The following is a 16,551-nucleotide window of genomic DNA, read 5'->3' on the forward strand; positions in this document are numbered from 1 at the left end:
ATATGTTATATTTTCCGCTCTATTTCAATGTGCAATTTGATTCATTAATATACCTCCATACCTTAGAATATTGTCATTCTAGAAACCTGCCAGAAGCCGCTTTTTGTCCAGACATCATATCTTTGCTCCGGCGTCCACTTCCCGCTCTCATTGGACCGCACTTTTCTAGGCTAGGTTGTCACACATTTATTAGTTAAGAGGACACAATCTAAGACTAAAAATAAAGTTCCTTATACACAACTAGACTTGTTCATTGATTTAAGCACCCGCTTAACATGCCTAAGTCCGTTCAGAAATTTCATATTTATACATATAATTTTTACTTTAAGTCCGTTTAAAATTAAAATCATAAAATCTAATTATTCTTTTATGGATTTAAAAAAATTATTTCTTTAAACAAGCTCAACACACTTAAAAAAAATTATAAATTTTTAAAGACAAGTTGAGCTAAGCTCGGACCAAAACTTAAAATATACAAATTAAATTAAGTCTGATTCGAACTCAGCTCGGCCCAGATTTTGAATAGATTTATCCCCAACCAATCTAAAGAAGGTAAAAACTAAATAAATAACTCAACCTCAATAGGAGGAATTACTGAGCCAAACATCTTGGAATAACAACACATTTACTGGAGCATAAAACAAACATAAATTTATGACAAAAAGATTTATATAGTATTAGATTGAGATCTATAAAAATTTATGAAATTTATTTATAAATCTAAAATTTATATACTTTAAATATAGTGAAAGTTAATTTGATATTCTACATAATCAAATTTACGTGGAATTGGTTATAACTAAACTAAATTCTAATAAAATAGATAATATTTTCAAATGAATTTCACATTAATAAGTCAATACATTTCTTAACACTAAAATATCTCTTTCAATTTTATTATTTTTATTTTATTTTTTCTCTCATATTTATTTTTTAAATGAAATAATTTTTTTTATGAATTTAAATTAAATATAACATTAATAATAAACAATTTCAAACGAGAAAGTTGAAGAGAGGTATGTTGGTCCTGTAGAAAGAAATAATCTCGGAAGCAAAGTTAAAAGGATTGCCTTCATATCTCATTTGGCTTGAAAGAAATTATGTACTTTTCTATGTCATGCAGATAAAGTTAATTTAGTTTAAGATTATGAATATTATTATATTATGTTCTCTTCAAATTTAATGTTAATGGTTGTCAAAATGTAATACAAAGGTGGATATAGATAATTAACATGTTTTTTTTTTCTTTTTTATTAATTTTATTATCGGTTTATAAAATAACAAATAGAACTATGTTAAAAAATATTTAAAAATAATAGCAAGATGTAATTTAACCATTTTAAATAACTTTTTGTTAAAAATTTAAAATTTCTAGATAATTTTTTTTTTTGAAAAAAGGCATAAGATATAATAAATTTCTCAATAATAAATAATTTTTAATAATACAATGAAAACAATAGAACATAAAATATCTTAAATTCATATATATTTGAAAATTTAATGTAAAATTAATAACCCTTATATACATGAGTTTCAAATAAAATGCTTAAATTATTTTATAAAATATTTTTAATGATTAAAAATATATTATTTATCGATCATTGTATTAAACTATACTAAAAGTTAAGTTAGACAAAAATTAATTTAATTACTCGTTTTTTTCTAATTCAAAAAATAAATTTAATCTTGGTTGATTTGGATTAAATTGATCTTAATTTTAATAAATGTTTGAATATTATTGGTAACATCCGAAAAAAGAAGTCTAAATCAAAAGGCCAGACCTTAAACATATTAAATATAATTTAAAATATACAAAGACTAACTACTATAATAGGATAATTCCAAAGTATAATATCCAATAAAAGCTAATATTTCACGCTGACTTATAATAGGACATAATTCGGGTAATGTAGTGTGTGCTTTTCTTTTGAAAATATAATTGAATATGTTTATAAGAATTATAAATTTAATAAAAAATAATTTAACAAAAATTTTAAACATAAACATTTTTTTTAACGTTACCGAGTTAACTCAAAAATATTGGAAGCAAAGTTAACGGTGAAAAGTAAAAAATTGAATCCAATTTACCCTCTCACTCTCGGACACAGGGTCTCCCCTATCGAGCGCCGGGTGTTAACTTCGCCCAGCGAAACACAAATACATCAGATCTAAAAATCGGATTCATTTCTGGTCCACAGCTCTCTTTAAAAAGGAAAAAGGAAAGAACAAAAAAAACCCAATTTTCCATATTTCTCACTCTCATGCTCCAAAATTCACTTCCAGGACCATAACAACGAGACTGAATTCATCAAAATCAAAATGGAGCAACTAAAGACAATAGGAAGGGAGCTAGCGATGGGTTCACAGGGCGGTTTCGGTCAATCAAAAGAGTTCCTCGATCTCGTCAAATCAATCGGAGAAGCACGATCTAAAGCAGAAGAAGATCGAATTGTGTTAAGCGAGATCGAAACCCTAAAGAAACGCATTGTGGAACCAGACATACCTAAACGCAAAATGAAAGAGTACATAATACGCCTCGTTTATGTCGAGATGCTTGGACATGACGCCTCGTTCGGTTACATTCACGCCGTTAAGATGACTCACGATGACAATTTACTTCTTAAACGGACTGGTTATCTTGCTGTTACGCTGTTTCTGAATGAAGATCATGATTTGATTATATTGATTGTCAATACTATACAGAAGGATTTGAAGTCTGATAATTATTTAGTGGTTTGTGCGGCTCTGAATGCTGTTTGTAAGTTGATCAATGAGGAAACCATTCCTGCTGTTTTGCCTCAGGTTGTTGAGTTGTTAGGTCATTCCAAAGAAGCTGTTAGAAAGAAAGCTATTATGGCTCTTCATCGCTTTTACCATAAGTCTCCCTCGTCTGTTTCTCACCTCGTTTCCAATTTTCGTAAGGTAAAAATTGCAGTATTTGTTTTAGTTTAATTGAATCCTATTAACTTAATTCATTGTGGGTGTTGCTACTTCTAACTGATTTTGGACCTAGCTTGTTGGATATTAGACGCTTCGCATAAGCATCACATCCCCAAATCTTTAAGCTTGAGAAAACTGGTTTACTATTAAACCACTTAAGAAAGAAACAAAAATTACACTTGATTTTGCAATTTAATTAATTTAAACTCTTTCACATGATTCATTCCAGACTAGGAGTAACTGCATTTTAGTTATAGAAAGTCTTGGTTAGCTTAATTTCTGAGTATAGGTGCACGTTTCATTTACATGTCAAAAATGGATTTGCTGATGTTAATTATTATGTCTACTTTGAAGTATGGAAGTGCAAGGATCATAATGTGGGCCTTTTTTTCTTCTTTGAATTTTTGACAGAGGCTTTGTGATAATGATCCTGGAGTGATGGGTGCAACACTTTGTCCTCTTTTTGATCTTATAACTGTAGATGTTAATTCTTACAAAGAATTGGTGGTTAGCTTTGTAAGCATTCTCAAACAAGTAGCTGAGCGCAGATTACCAAAAAGTTATGATTATCATCAGATGCCAGCACCTTTTATACAGGTTTTTTTTTCTTGTTCAACTTCCTTTCTAATATTTATTTGAAAGTATGTTATGTACTACTCTGGATAATTGTGTATCTTTCATCTTATTGCCTCAATTGAATTTGGCTATTGACTAAATGAGTAATTTGATATTTGGTACAGAGGAGTCTGGCCATTTTCTTTTGGCACACAATTACCATTCAATTTGCAGGAAGTTTGATTGAAGTATATTTGGTTTCAATATTGAGGTGCAGGAGGTGTTGAACTGTTGCTAAAACTAGAACCTAAAGTTATACCGATGGTTGATTAGATGTGGTCTCTTAAGATTTGTCGTATTGACTATGCAGTGGATTAAAAAGCGTACCAATGTGCTGCCTTTAGTTCTTTTCTTGCAGCAATTATAGATTAAGTCCTTTTCTCGGTCATATTGATGCTGGAAAGTAGAGATTCAACTACAAATTAAGGGGGATGCAGGAAGCAGGGGTAGGTACTAAGCATGACGAGGTTGCATCACAACTATTACTTCACATATAGCAGTGTGGTCCTCTGGTGCTTTATGAATATGACTTATAGTGGGAACTCTAGTTTCTGAATTTATCTAAATGTGCTTCAAGTGGGGAGCATATCTGAGTTATAGAAAGGAGTATGAGTACAAGCACCTGCCCACCTGACAAACTCGTGCATCACTTTTGGTTGGTTTTTTGAGTTGACTGTGGCTATTTTAGCTGTTATTACTATGTGAATTATGTTATGTTATAGGGCCTTTTTCTAAACTTGTTCACTTGTCCTATATTCATAAAGACTTTTATGGCCTTAGATTAGTGAGGGTCATTACTAGGAGAGATCTTCGCCTGCTTTGTTATTTCTTTTCTCTTTTTCATATTTTATTCAGATATATAGATAATTTAAAGCATGGCTTTATTTTGCAGATCAAGTTGCTAAAAATCATGGCACTGCTAGGAAGTGGCGACAAGCAAGCAAGTGAGCACATGTATACTGTTGTGGGTGACATATTGAGGAAGTGTGATTCATCGAGTAATATAGGAAATGCTGTACTTTATGAGTCCATATGCTGTGTTTCTTCAATACATCCAAATCCTAAGCTACTAGAGGCTGCTGCTGATGTGATAGCTAGGTTCTTGAAGGTTTGTCTTCTTCTGCTCATAGATTCCTTTGGAACAAATAGGCCGCTGAGATAAGTTGTTTATTTCGGGTTTAATTTATAGTTGCTCACACTTTACATGTTATCTTGCTGGCAGAGCGACAGTCATAATCTAAAATATATGGGAATTGATGCCCTTGGTCGATTGATAAAGCTAAGTCCAGACATTGCTGAACAACACCAATTGGCTGTAATAGATTGCTTAGAGGTTAGACTTCTCCTTTGAAGTGCTTGTGAGACCACTTATATTTGTTGGATTCACGGAACTATTATACTATTTGATATTTTATCATTAACAGAAGTATTTAATTTTCTATTTTGTTTGCATTTGAACTGTTTATACAATGTTCTTGCATAGAATTAGAAAAATTCAATTGAAAAGAAAACTGATGTTGGCAATATTTAGAAAGCACACCAAGGTTGGCTATAGTATTGCGGAGCTTAAAACCATGGTGATTGTTATTGGATAAAGATGTTATTAATGATGGTGATAATAAAGATAAGGCCAGTTGTAGCATTAGGGTTGGCATTCTTGTGGCAGCAGCAGTTTAGTCGCAAAAAACGCCATATATAGATTTTTCTTTTTCCTTGTTGAAGTCATTGTTTTGAGAGTGGGTTTTGTATTCTTAAGAGGGAGAACTATGTAAATAATTTCTCAATTTCTATTCGTCCTTATTGTAGCGTCCTATCACATTTATGAACTTTTATGTGTTTGCTCTATAAGTTGGAAAAGAAAATCTAGAGATTTTTTATTTTCTTCCGGACCAATACAATAAAAATTTTGGATACATTTTCTCTTACAATCAGAAAACTAGCAGAACTGGAAGACTATGCGATTTAGAGACTACTTTGGAATTGCTGATTCAGCTCTATTTATACAAGTAATTGGCCCTGTGGTAGAATCCATCAGCATGCTTTTTTTTTCCTTTGGCCCGGGGGGTGGCGGTGGGGTGGCGTGTCGGATATTTATTATAAGTGTTGGTTTGGATGCAAAGTATCTCAGCATGAGTTATGTTGTTGTTTTAACTTTTGGCAAACTAATATCATCTTGTTCATAAAGCGTCTTAATGCTGGTACATGACACAGGATCCAGATGACACTCTAAAGCGAAAAACCTTTGAACTGTTATATAAGATGACGAAGTCCTCCAATGTGGAAGTGATTGTTGATCGCATGATTGATTACATGATCAATATTAACGACAGTCATTACAAAACTGAAATAGCATCTCGATGTGTAGAACTTGCTGAGCAATTTGCACCTAGCAACCACTGGTTTATTCAGGTAGATAAAGTGCTACTTTTTTATTGTTGCAGGTGGTTGTTTTTCAGTTTTCTTTGAGCTTTTATTTATCTGAGTTTTTATTGTCTTTTGACATGTTAATTATTAGACCATGAATAGAGTCTTTGAGCATGCGGGTGATCTGGTGAAAAGTAAGGTGGCTCATAACTTGATGCGTTTGATTGCTGAAGGATTTGGGGAAGATGATGATAATGCAGACAGTCAGTTGAGATCATCTGCTGTATGTTACTCTTTCAGTTACTCTTTGTTATTAATTCATGCAATTTTTGTGTGTGGATAGGAATTAATTACATTGTTAAATCACATGCGAAATAATAAAGCTAGTGGCAGACCCAGAAACTGAGAAAGAAATATAGCAATAGTTAATGTTGGCATTTATGTGATGGTACACAGGTGAGAATAACAGGAAACTTTTAGGAATATTAGCTAGATACTGAAATATTAATTAGAAACTTAATTTTGAGGGGAAAAAAATAAAGGAGAGGAAAATTTGAATGGTAAGACAGATGTTATTGAGATGCATGTATTCGAGATGGAGGATTAGCTATTTTTAAAGGTGGCAAGCTATGTGAAAAAGGAGATCAAATTTGGGTGCTGAGTCTAATATAAATAAGTTTTAAAGTCATTATTAACTTCTGTGTGCTATTTATACTGAATGCTCTTGGAAAGAGAAGATCAGAATCGTCTTGCTTTCCTCTCCGGCCTATCAATTACAATTAAAGTTTTACTTTCACCATGTTTGTTAGAAATGAACTGAAAACTATCGAATTCTTTTTTTTGCAAATTAATTACTAGGAAAACTAATTATCCTCATGTTTGGAGTGATACAACTTGAATGTTAAGTTGATGTTATTCATGTTTAGAATAAAATTTCACAACTGAATTCATTTGTCCTGATTTCTTAAAGTACCCCTTATGATATTATTAATAAATCATGATTATGAGTTTGGCAATTGGTAGTGCAAAATGTTTGAACTTTAGCAGTTGGTAATACAATATCTATAGAAATGTTAAGATTTGATACTGGTTTTTCTCCTAGAGGAATTCTGGTATACAGTGGTCACATTAGTATAAAAAAATATAGGAAAAAGAAGGTTAATCAATAGCAATATTTACTCTAAAAGGTTTGGTTCTTGTAATTTTGTGGAATTCATGCCAAAATTCCATGACTTTTGGTAAAATCTTGTTGTGGATGCTTTTATTGGGAAGAAGTATAGCTGCAAACAGCAGCAGTAATGGGCGTTAAATTCAGTATTCCTATCTCTTAAATATTTCTCGATTAGTTAGGCAGTAGCATTATTGTTTCCTATTTAAAGATAAATGCTTGTTAGGTAGTTTTCCTAAAGGACTCTTACCTTCTTCTAATTCCTATTTAAAGGAGCAAATGATATTCAATAAAATTATGATATTTTCAGTCAAACAAGAGTAGAGGAGAGTTGGTGATCTCTTTAACAAATCACCATTAAGGCTCTAAAGATAGGTTCCTCGAGAAAAGTAGAAACAAGGAAAATCAAGAAGCTTTCCCCGTTAACCGACCTGTGATGAGATCCTATTCGCAGGCCCTTAACAAATTTGTTTTAGTAATGTTGAATTCCACAAAATTGAATTTAAGCAAGGTGTTGCTATTGTGTCACTTTTATAAATACAACGATAACCCATTGCTTGTAGTTCCGACAATTGTAACTTTTTTTTGGCTATGTTCCAGGTGGAGTCATACTTGCATATTATTGGAGACCCAAAGCTTCCATCTGTATTTCTCCAAGTATGTTTCTTGTTAGATAAGTTTTACTTACTCTTTTTGGGTTTTTATTTTTTATTTTTCTAATATTGTTGAAACAATGCTTTTTAATTATTGGATTCCTGATTACAGGTCATATGTTGGGTATTGGGAGAATATGGAACTGCCGATGGAAAGTTTTCTGCTTCATACATCACTGGGAAGTTATGTGATGTGGCGGATGCATATTCAAATGATGAAACTGTTAAGGTATCCCTTAATTTCTATTTAGTCTTAGTGATCCTCAGCTTAAGTATTATCTTTTGTGTGGAAAGCTACATTTATTCCTTTATGTTCTCTTGGGTTGTTTTTGTTTCTTTTCCATCTATTGGTGTTTTCTTGCATATTTTGTGTATAATTTGGCTTCCATCTGGAGTCTTTGCTGTCTTAATATATTCTATTTCTAATCGAGAGAAACCCTTTTTCAAAGATGTCTTGCACATATTTAGTGCTCTTGTTGTACATCTAATTGCATTGTTCGTGTTTCACAGCTTTGATGTTTTCCTGAGTTGTTGCTCACTTTTGAATATAGAAGAGCAAAGAAATATTGCACAAGCATTTTATTGTTTTCAAACAAGCTTTCTTCACCAAATGCTGACTAGTGATTAGCTTCTTGGGATTATGACTTAAATGAGTTCTACTTGATACCATATGAATGAAATTGTAGACACTCCATTTTTTTGTTCTTTGAATGATTATTCTTGTAAAAGCCTTTTATTCTTGCAATGCTATTTAAATAATTTTCTCTAGGGTCTCTGATCAACCATGTACATGCATGCCATGTTAAAAGAAGTAGGTTACGTTTTAAACCATGTTATATAAGCCTTGAACAACATGTATCTGATTGCTGTGTTCTGTTCTTATGTGATGATCTTTAAATGGATGGCTAACTGCTCGTATCAGAGAATGTCATATACTGATAGTTAGTAGCGTTGGAACTATGATTGTGTAAATTTTGTCTGTCTCTCTGTGTGACATTGCTGAATGAGTATTGATTCTTTCTTTTTGTTTTTAAGGCATATGCAGTTACAGCACTCATGAAATTATATGCATTTGAAATAGCTGCTGGAAGGAAAGTGGATATTCTACCTGAGGTTGGCTTCTTAAACCTTGTCTGCAGGCTTTTCTTTCTACTTTCCCAATTGAATTTGCAAGTTGGCTAATAAATTTGGATATAAGCAGATCCTCCCCTTGGTATTTAAAATAAATTTTATTGTTTATATATTTATTTATTTTTGGTTGTGTTTCTCAAAATAAGATGCTGGAATAACTTGCAGTGTGAATGTTTAGAACGTCTTTACCCCTTGTTTGAAAAATCTAAAAATTTAAGAGTTGAATTTAATTAAAAACGCAGGGGATCATGGAAGAAATGAATCCATGCCACAAATGACATGATTTTGGAAGAATTCAATTCGCATGATTCTTTCCAAACAATGCCTTAATTTTGATAGAGCTTTTTTATATGCGGGACTCTTCATTAGTGGGAGTATTTCTATTCAATAGTTGGAACTGGGTGGTAGCAGAATCAGCTATGAATGTGCTATGTGCTTGTTGGGTATATACACTTGTGAAGATGGGAAAATTGTTTAAATTTATTTGTATCATCATTCATTGGTTGGTTGGTTAGCCACCAGGGTAGGTTAGTACATTGGAGGGGGATAGAAAAAGAAACTCCAATCTTATCAACACAGATATTAATTATTATTACCTTTTAGTACAGGGAAACTACTTTGTTGTTGATCTTGTTGTACTAGATTTTCTCAATTCAGTATCTTGTCTGTATTTCTTGATTAATATAGTCTCAGCATTTATCCCAGATAATTCTTGCTTCATGTGTATTAGCAACATGTGTATGTATAAAATGTTTCCTTTTGGTTTTCCTCTTTCTGAGGGACTAAAATGACACATACTGTATTTCTCCTGGGGGCTTTTTTGCATTGCTTATTTATTTTTGTCCAATTCCAAATTTCTTTGGCCTGTGATTCTGGACTTCAATTTGACCAGAATTTTGTTGGTTCCCCTTTGTGGTTGGGAAAGGTGTTTCGGGGTTGATGACTTTATACGACTGTTGAATCGAAGTTCATATTAGCGTTCTTTTGCCTTGGCTTACTACTAATGTAAGACTTATGTACTCTTCCCAAAATATTGAGCTCTTTGGATGCTTTTACCTTAATTTATTGGCCTCCTTGCAAATTACAAGCCTTCACTGCCACTGACACATGTCACATTGTAATCCTTGCAATTTTTAATTTGTATCTTTATTTATAAGGGAAACTGGTTTCCTGATAGATGATAGCAGTTATATGTATCTTTTATCTTTATTTCTATTTCATGATCTTATCTATGGTATCAATCCTTTGCATTGTTATCATGTCCTGAATCTACTTTTCATAATGCAGTGTCAGTCTTTGATTGAAGAATTATCAGCATCGCACTCAACAGACTTGCAGCAGCGTGCGTATGAACTTCAAGCAGTCATTGGCTTGGATGCTCATGCTGTTGAATGTATTTTGCCGTCAGATGCAAGTTGTGAAGATATTGAGGTCATTTAAGTTTTCTACTGCATGCATTATGCTATTTTTTAAAAATTCAATCAATAAGCTTGTTCTTGTGAGTGTCCTAATATTCATGAAATCTGCATAATCTGTCTGTTTCACTTTTATGTAATCTCACATGCCACTTTTATATTTTGTTCTTTCTGGTCCTTATTAGTCTTTACTTGCATTCTCTTTTTCACATGTAGTTCTCAAACATTTTATGCAGTTTATGATTTTTAATAGCTTCTCTTATCTTTGAACTCTATTTTCTTTGAAATTTTTTAAGTAGGGCATACATCATATCTAGAAAATTTTGTTGGATTTCTAGATGTTATTTGGACATCATTGCCACGTGACTGCTCTCTTTCATTCTCTCAACTTAACCATGTACTACAACTGCTGATGTCTCTCATTTTGTATGCAGATTGATGATAACCTCTCATTCCTCGATGGCTATGTCCAACAGTCAATAGAAAAGGGGGCTCAGCCTTATATTCCAGAGAGTGAACGTTCTGGGGTGTTAAACATTAGCAGTTTTAGGAACCAAGATCAGCATGAAGCTTCAAGTCACGGTCTTAGGTTTGAGGCTTATGAGCTTCCAAAGCCCTCGGCCCCATCTAGGATACCTGCAGTAGCACTTGCACCCTCAAGGGAACTCGTTCCAGTTCCTGAGCCATCTTATTATGGAGAAGCCCAACAGGCAGCAATAGCTGCATCTTCATCTAACACTGGATCATCAGAAGTCAAGCTACGGCTTGATGGAGTCCAAAAGAAGTGGGGTAAGCCAACTTACTCCTCTCCTGCGACATCTACCTCAAGTTCCAGTTCCCAGAAAACAGTAAATGGAGTCGGCCCTGTAGATGGGGTTGGTAATGTAAATTCAAAAGCACCTCCACCCTCTTATGATTCGAGGAGGCCACAAGTTGAAATCTCTCCAGAAAAACAAAAGCTTGCTGCATCACTTTTTGGAGGTTCATCAAAAACAGAGAGAAGGACATCTTCAATTGGCCATAAGGTTGCCAGGGGAAGCAGCCATGTTCCGAAGCCCGCGGCTGTATCTGCAACTGATGTTGCAGTAGAGAGGAAAACTACTCCTGTTCAACCGCCTCCTGATTTGCTCGACCTGGGTGAATCAACTGTTAAAAGTAGCGATCTATTGGTGGATCCATTTAAGCAATTGGAAGGGCTGCTTGACCAAACCCAACTTAGTTCAAGTGCTAATTCTGGCATGAATAGTGCTTCTAGTGCACCCGATATCATGCAGTTATATGCAGACACATCTGCAAGTGGGCAGAGTGGCAATCTTGTGTCTCCTTTATCATCTCATAAAAGTGATGATAATCTTGTATCTGGATCCACAAATGCTATTGCAAACCCTGCTCAAAGTGGAAGTACAGTTCTGAGCTCGACGCAATTTAGTAAGGGCCCAAACCTTAAAGATTCATTGGAAAAGGATGCACTTGTGAGGCAGATGGGTGTGACCCCACAAAGTCAAAATCCCAACTTATTCAAAGATTTGCTAGGCTAAAATCAGACATGTTGGAGCTAGAAATCACAAATATTGGGGATAGATTGCTACATGATTACCACATGCAGAGGTGGCTGGCTGTACTTTGTGCATTTATTCAATGATAGAGCTTACCACTTACCAGAAGCAGAATTATGAGAGTTTGCAGAGTTAAAAGGTACTGCCTTCCTTTGCGGTGATAAAACCAGGTACAGTCTTCCTTTGCGGTGATAAAACCAGATACAGATTGTATTTGTTGCTGCACATTAATTAGTTAGTAGTTCAAAGAGAACCAAGGCTGGTGTACATGGGATATTCCCTTGAGGAGTTTATCTTTGAGTGCTTGTTATAGCCCCCTTGTTTTTTGAGTTTTGGAGCTGTCTATGGGCAAATGGGGTTTGCCAGGCTTGTTTACTTGTGCACCTAATGACACATTTGAGTCATCGTGTTGTTATAATAATGCTGTATCAATGAATTCCCCTATGGCCTATTATTGTCATCTGCTTATTGTTTTTCATTTTGTTTGCGTAGTATGTTATTTTCTTTGAAAATTAAAGCTTCAAATTATCTTGTTTTCCCTTGAAAATTGGACGGATTTGAATTTAGTTGCCCATAAATTATGCTAGCGAATTTCGGTGTGTTCGAGTGCTTGCGATATAAAGTTTAAAATGAAACTCGAGAGACCTTCAATACTGCGAGCATCCTGAAGTGCCATTGTGCTGAAGTACGAGTGTGTATTAGATAATGATGTCTTCTAATTTACACCCTAATTTAACCTATTTAACAAAATGATTCGACTTCTCAAAAAAAAAAAAAAAAAAAAAAAACAGAATGATTTGAGGGGTATCTGTTGACCCCTGGATTTATAAAGATGTACAGCTTATATTGTTCTGAATATACAATTATGAGCTATTTAGGGAAGATGGGATGTTGACCCTTTATTTTCCATCACAGGAGTTTTGGGGTTCTATAGTTGATGATGTCAACCATGCCTCATCAGTTACTTTCTTTCTTTTCAAAGGTAACAACAGAATTCTATGTTTAATTGAAATTCAACAAGAAATCAAGGTTGTTTTGTACATTCCAATATGCATTTCGTTATTTTTTTTTTTTCAAAGGAAACAAAAGAATTCTTTGTATAAGATGAAATTAGGATTTGTTTTGAGCATTCAAAAATTTATTTTGTGGGTTTGATTTCTGCATTATTCTTGCATTCTAAGTGGAGCAACAAAATCCAAACTCGTAGATTGCAGAAGGTGTGTATGTCTTCTGATTATTATTATTATTATTTTGGCCTAATACTTTAAATGATTTAAATTCTTACAAAATTTGCTATTTTGGCTAATTTTTTTTAAAAACTGTCAATTTATCCACAATTTAATAAATTGAGTTGTTTGTCAAAATTAAATAACGCGAAAAATGATATCAACGCCAATTCGAAAATGAGAAATCAAAATTGATGAATTCTAATACAACATTATTTATATATGCTACTTAATTTCGAATTCTCATTTTTTAAATTGTATTCATGTTACTTTTCACATTGTTTAATTTTGTCCAGCAACTCAAGTCGACTGAAATTGCATTTAATTAGCTAAATTATAGCTAAAATGATAATTTTTAAAAAATTAGCAAAAACAGTAAATTACCGTAAAAATTTGAATCTTTTTAGATTATTAGACCTTATTATTTTTAGTATGCCAACTATGCTATTTCCTTGTGGTTTCTTTTGGAAAATGATTTTCGAATGGTGTTCATACTTACTCATATATAAACTTATCTTTAATATATATTTGCTCAGTATACCATGAATTGAAGTATCAAATTTAAACCTAATGCTAACTAAGATCATGATAGAAATTTGATTTATTTATGAACTCCTAAATCCAGCTTTTCTATATAAAATTTTTGAGGGGTTTTTCTTTAGTTAGTTTAAAAAAAGAATTTAGCATTTTATGGTAAACTTTTTTAAAATTCCAATTTTAAGGTAGTTTTAAAAATATTTTCTAGTTTAAGATGATTTTTTGGTGACATGGAGGTGGCTTGGGGCTCTGTCGGTTGGAACGGCGGACAGTCTACTAATATGAGTGGCGGACAAGAGGCTGCAGAGGTTGTCTATGTAGTGTTGTTGTCCACTCTTCAATCTTTTAGAACTTGGATTCTGACCCAATGCAACAATTTTTTTAGACCATCTTGAAAATCGAAATATTAAATCTTTTATTTTAACTCATATACGTGTCATGTCTTTGTGTAATTTACTGACCTTCTTCTTCTTCTTATTATTATTTTCTTTTTTTCATTCTTTCATTAAATCTAACAATTTTTATATATATTAAAAGTACAAATTATTAAACAACCACCATAAAATAAAAATTTACCAAACACAACGTCAAAAAAAAGTCTGAAAAAATTCTAGTTGCAAGAAAATTGGGTAAACAGAATTTAATTATAAAATTTCTTATGTTTTTTTAATAGTAGACAGATGACAAATAAAAAATAAATGGAGGAAAATTTCAATATTCAGAGATAAATTAAAGTCTTTCAACAATGAAAATGAATTTATTTAGTTAAAAGTTAATTTATGATCTTATTTTATATATATATATTTTTAATTATTTATTAATTTTCGTTAATTAAATATTATGAGTATTTTGTTTTATCTTTTTTTTTTTATAGAAGTTTATTGTCTTTTGTCATAGCAGTTATGATGAGTATAATTCTGATATTTAAAAGATCAGACTTTTTAAAAACTCGTCAAATAATAATGAGCTTGATTTATAATTTAATATAACCATCGAGTGAAATGTGTTTCTTGCTGATGCGCCGGATGCAGTCAAGATACTATTAATGAAGCTTAAAGAAAAAGCTCATCTTCATAACAAAATTAATATACATTTTTTGTATGTGGTCATTGTTCCCTTGTCTATTACAAGTCGTATTTATTAATTATGTTTAATGAGAATATTTATTTTATTTAAAAAAAAATATAAAATAAAATTTACAGGACGATTTCTTGTATAATATAGAAAAGTAATGCAAAAAAGAAATATTACTACAAATCATAAAATATATCAAAACAATTTTTATGACTTGTTTACGGAGCCTTTTTTTGTTTCTTTTTTTTTTCAATAAACTTGGCAAAGAACACAAGCTGTCCGCCTGTATGATCTGCGGACTAGTGAAAAAATTTTGTCCGCCTCTGATAGTGGCGGACACATTCAGAGAACGCATCAAAATCAGAATTTTATTAAAATTCACCCTGAAATGAGAAATTTTCTCTTATAAACCTCAGATAGGGAAAAAGCCCAAATCTTGGGTACAGTGGACATTCTAAATGTTTATTTACTATGCCTGCATAACTTTAAAATGACAATAAAATAGAGGTGATTGATACATAGGATCTATACAATTTAAAGAATCAATCTCCGTTAATATACAGAAGAAACACATGTTAGGAATCATTTACAGTTTTTATACTGGCAAGTGGTGATGATGGGATTGAGTTTCCATGCAACTTAAAATTCTATCCATAATCTGGTTCATTTCTGGCCTGGCTTCACAATTCTCTAATACAGCTACGTTAGCTACATCTATCAACACCCTGAGTTGGAATAGATTTGCCTCTCCTCTAAGTTTAGGATCCAAAATTTTAGCCAAAACTTGGATATCATCATTCTTCCTGCATTCTTCAGTCCATTCAGCAAGTGTAACAGATCCTTGTATTGATTTTAGTCCTGTAATGAGCTCAAGCAATAGTACTCCATAGCTATAAACATCACTCTTGGGTGAAACGAGGCCTGTTCTGAGGTAGGTTGTATCAACATAACCAACTGAGCCTTTGATGGTTGTAGGAGATTGTGAGCCAGGCTTGTCATAACCCAATTTGCACAGCCCGAAATCAGCTAGTTTGGCATTATCATCGTCAATTAAGAGAATGTTAGAGGACTTTACATCTCTGTGAATGATGGGTGGATCAGCTTGGGAGTGTAGGTAGTCAAGGGCTCTAGCAATGTCTAAGGCAATGTTTAAGCGGTTGGACCATGTCAGAATTCCTGAAGATTGACCACTGTATGTGTGCATCCTATCAAAAAGGCTCCTGTTCGGGACATACTCCAGCAGCAGAAGTTGCTCTCCTGGAAACACATATACATGGTGTCAGAACTTCATAGTTAGTTAGTTCCTTGTTTGAAAAATTGGGATCAATTCAAACACGAAATTAAAGAACCAAATGACTTTGAATTTTAAATTTCTGCCTTACTTTTCTCTAAGCAGAAACCCATCATTCCCACCAAATTTGGATGAGAAATCCTCAGCAAAACTGAAACTTCATCCAGGAAAATTTTCTTGCTGCCACCTCTATCCTCCATAACTCTCTTTACTGCACCAAATCTTCCATCCCCGAGCTCTGCAAGGTATACAAAAGAAGTTGCTCCAACACCTATTCTAATTCTGAAATCTTTTGTTGCCATCTTCAACTCTTCTAGCGCATAAGTCCTTATAATACCAGGGCAACACTTTATTACTTCCTGCTGCTGTTTATCACCTTTTCTTTGGGACCTTTTGATGGAGTGATTACTAGCCTGTGCTTCAAGGTAGATGGCAAACCACCTCAGGATAAGGGTTACAAGGATTACTAACAATATGGCACCAATTATCAAGAAATTCTTTGGATTTTTGGTGGAGAAACCAAGGAGCCACATGATGGTGATCAGTTGGTTTTTCTTGTTCTTGTTTCTCTCTTTTTATCA

The 16,551-nt window shown here is 33.1% G+C and overlaps 2 protein-coding genes across 2 annotated transcripts; one reads left to right on the top strand and one right to left on the bottom strand.

Annotated features, from left to right (window-relative positions):
* Positions 1-2,123: 2,123 nt before the first annotated feature.
* LOC8280139 (AP-4 complex subunit epsilon) lies at positions 2,124-12,302 on the top strand. Its single transcript, XM_002519890.4, has 11 exons — positions 2,124-2,922; positions 3,352-3,537; positions 4,448-4,663; positions 4,778-4,888; positions 5,767-5,964; positions 6,071-6,202; positions 7,688-7,744; positions 7,853-7,969; positions 8,776-8,853; positions 10,159-10,302; positions 10,721-12,302. Exons 1-11 carry the CDS (start codon positions 2,320-2,322, stop codon positions 11,822-11,824), a joined length of 2,946 nt encoding a protein of 981 aa, XP_002519936.2. The 5' UTR covers positions 2,124-2,319; the 3' UTR covers positions 11,825-12,302.
* A 2,972-nt stretch (positions 12,303-15,274) lies between these two features.
* Positions 15,275-16,503, bottom strand: LOC8280138 (probable receptor-like protein kinase At1g49730). The gene is made up of 2 exons (XM_002519889.1): positions 16,062-16,503; positions 15,275-15,936 (listed from the first exon to the last, which is right to left on the bottom strand). The coding sequence occupies exons 1-2, from the start codon at positions 16,501-16,503 to the stop codon at positions 15,275-15,277; spliced, it is 1,104 nt and encodes a 367-aa protein (XP_002519935.1).
* Positions 16,504-16,551: the final 48 nt, after the last annotated feature.

Source organism: Ricinus communis, chromosome 5 (assembly GCF_019578655.1).
Source record: "Ricinus communis isolate WT05 ecotype wild-type chromosome 5, ASM1957865v1, whole genome shotgun sequence".
In the NCBI taxonomy this organism is placed as follows: Eukaryota; Viridiplantae; Streptophyta; class Magnoliopsida; order Malpighiales; family Euphorbiaceae; genus Ricinus; species Ricinus communis.

Coding starts and splice junctions, on each gene's coding strand:
- LOC8280139 (XM_002519890.4), top strand. CDS start 2,320: ATGGAGCAACTAAAGACAATAGGAAGGGAGCTAGCGATGGGTTCACAG. Junction 7,745..7,852: donor TTCCATCTGTATTTCTCCAA/GTATGTTTCTTG, acceptor TCCTGATTACAG/GTCATATGTTGGGTATTGGG. Junction 7,970..8,775: donor CAAATGATGAAACTGTTAAG/GTATCCCTTAAT, acceptor TTTGTTTTTAAG/GCATATGCAGTTACAGCACT.
- LOC8280138 (XM_002519889.1), bottom strand. CDS start 16,503: ATGTGGCTCCTTGGTTTCTCCACCAAAAATCCAAAGAATTTCTTGATA. Junction 15,937..16,061: donor GGGTTTCTGCTTAGAGAAAA/GTAAGGCAGAAA, acceptor ATGTGTTTCCAG/GAGAGCAACTTCTGCTGCTG.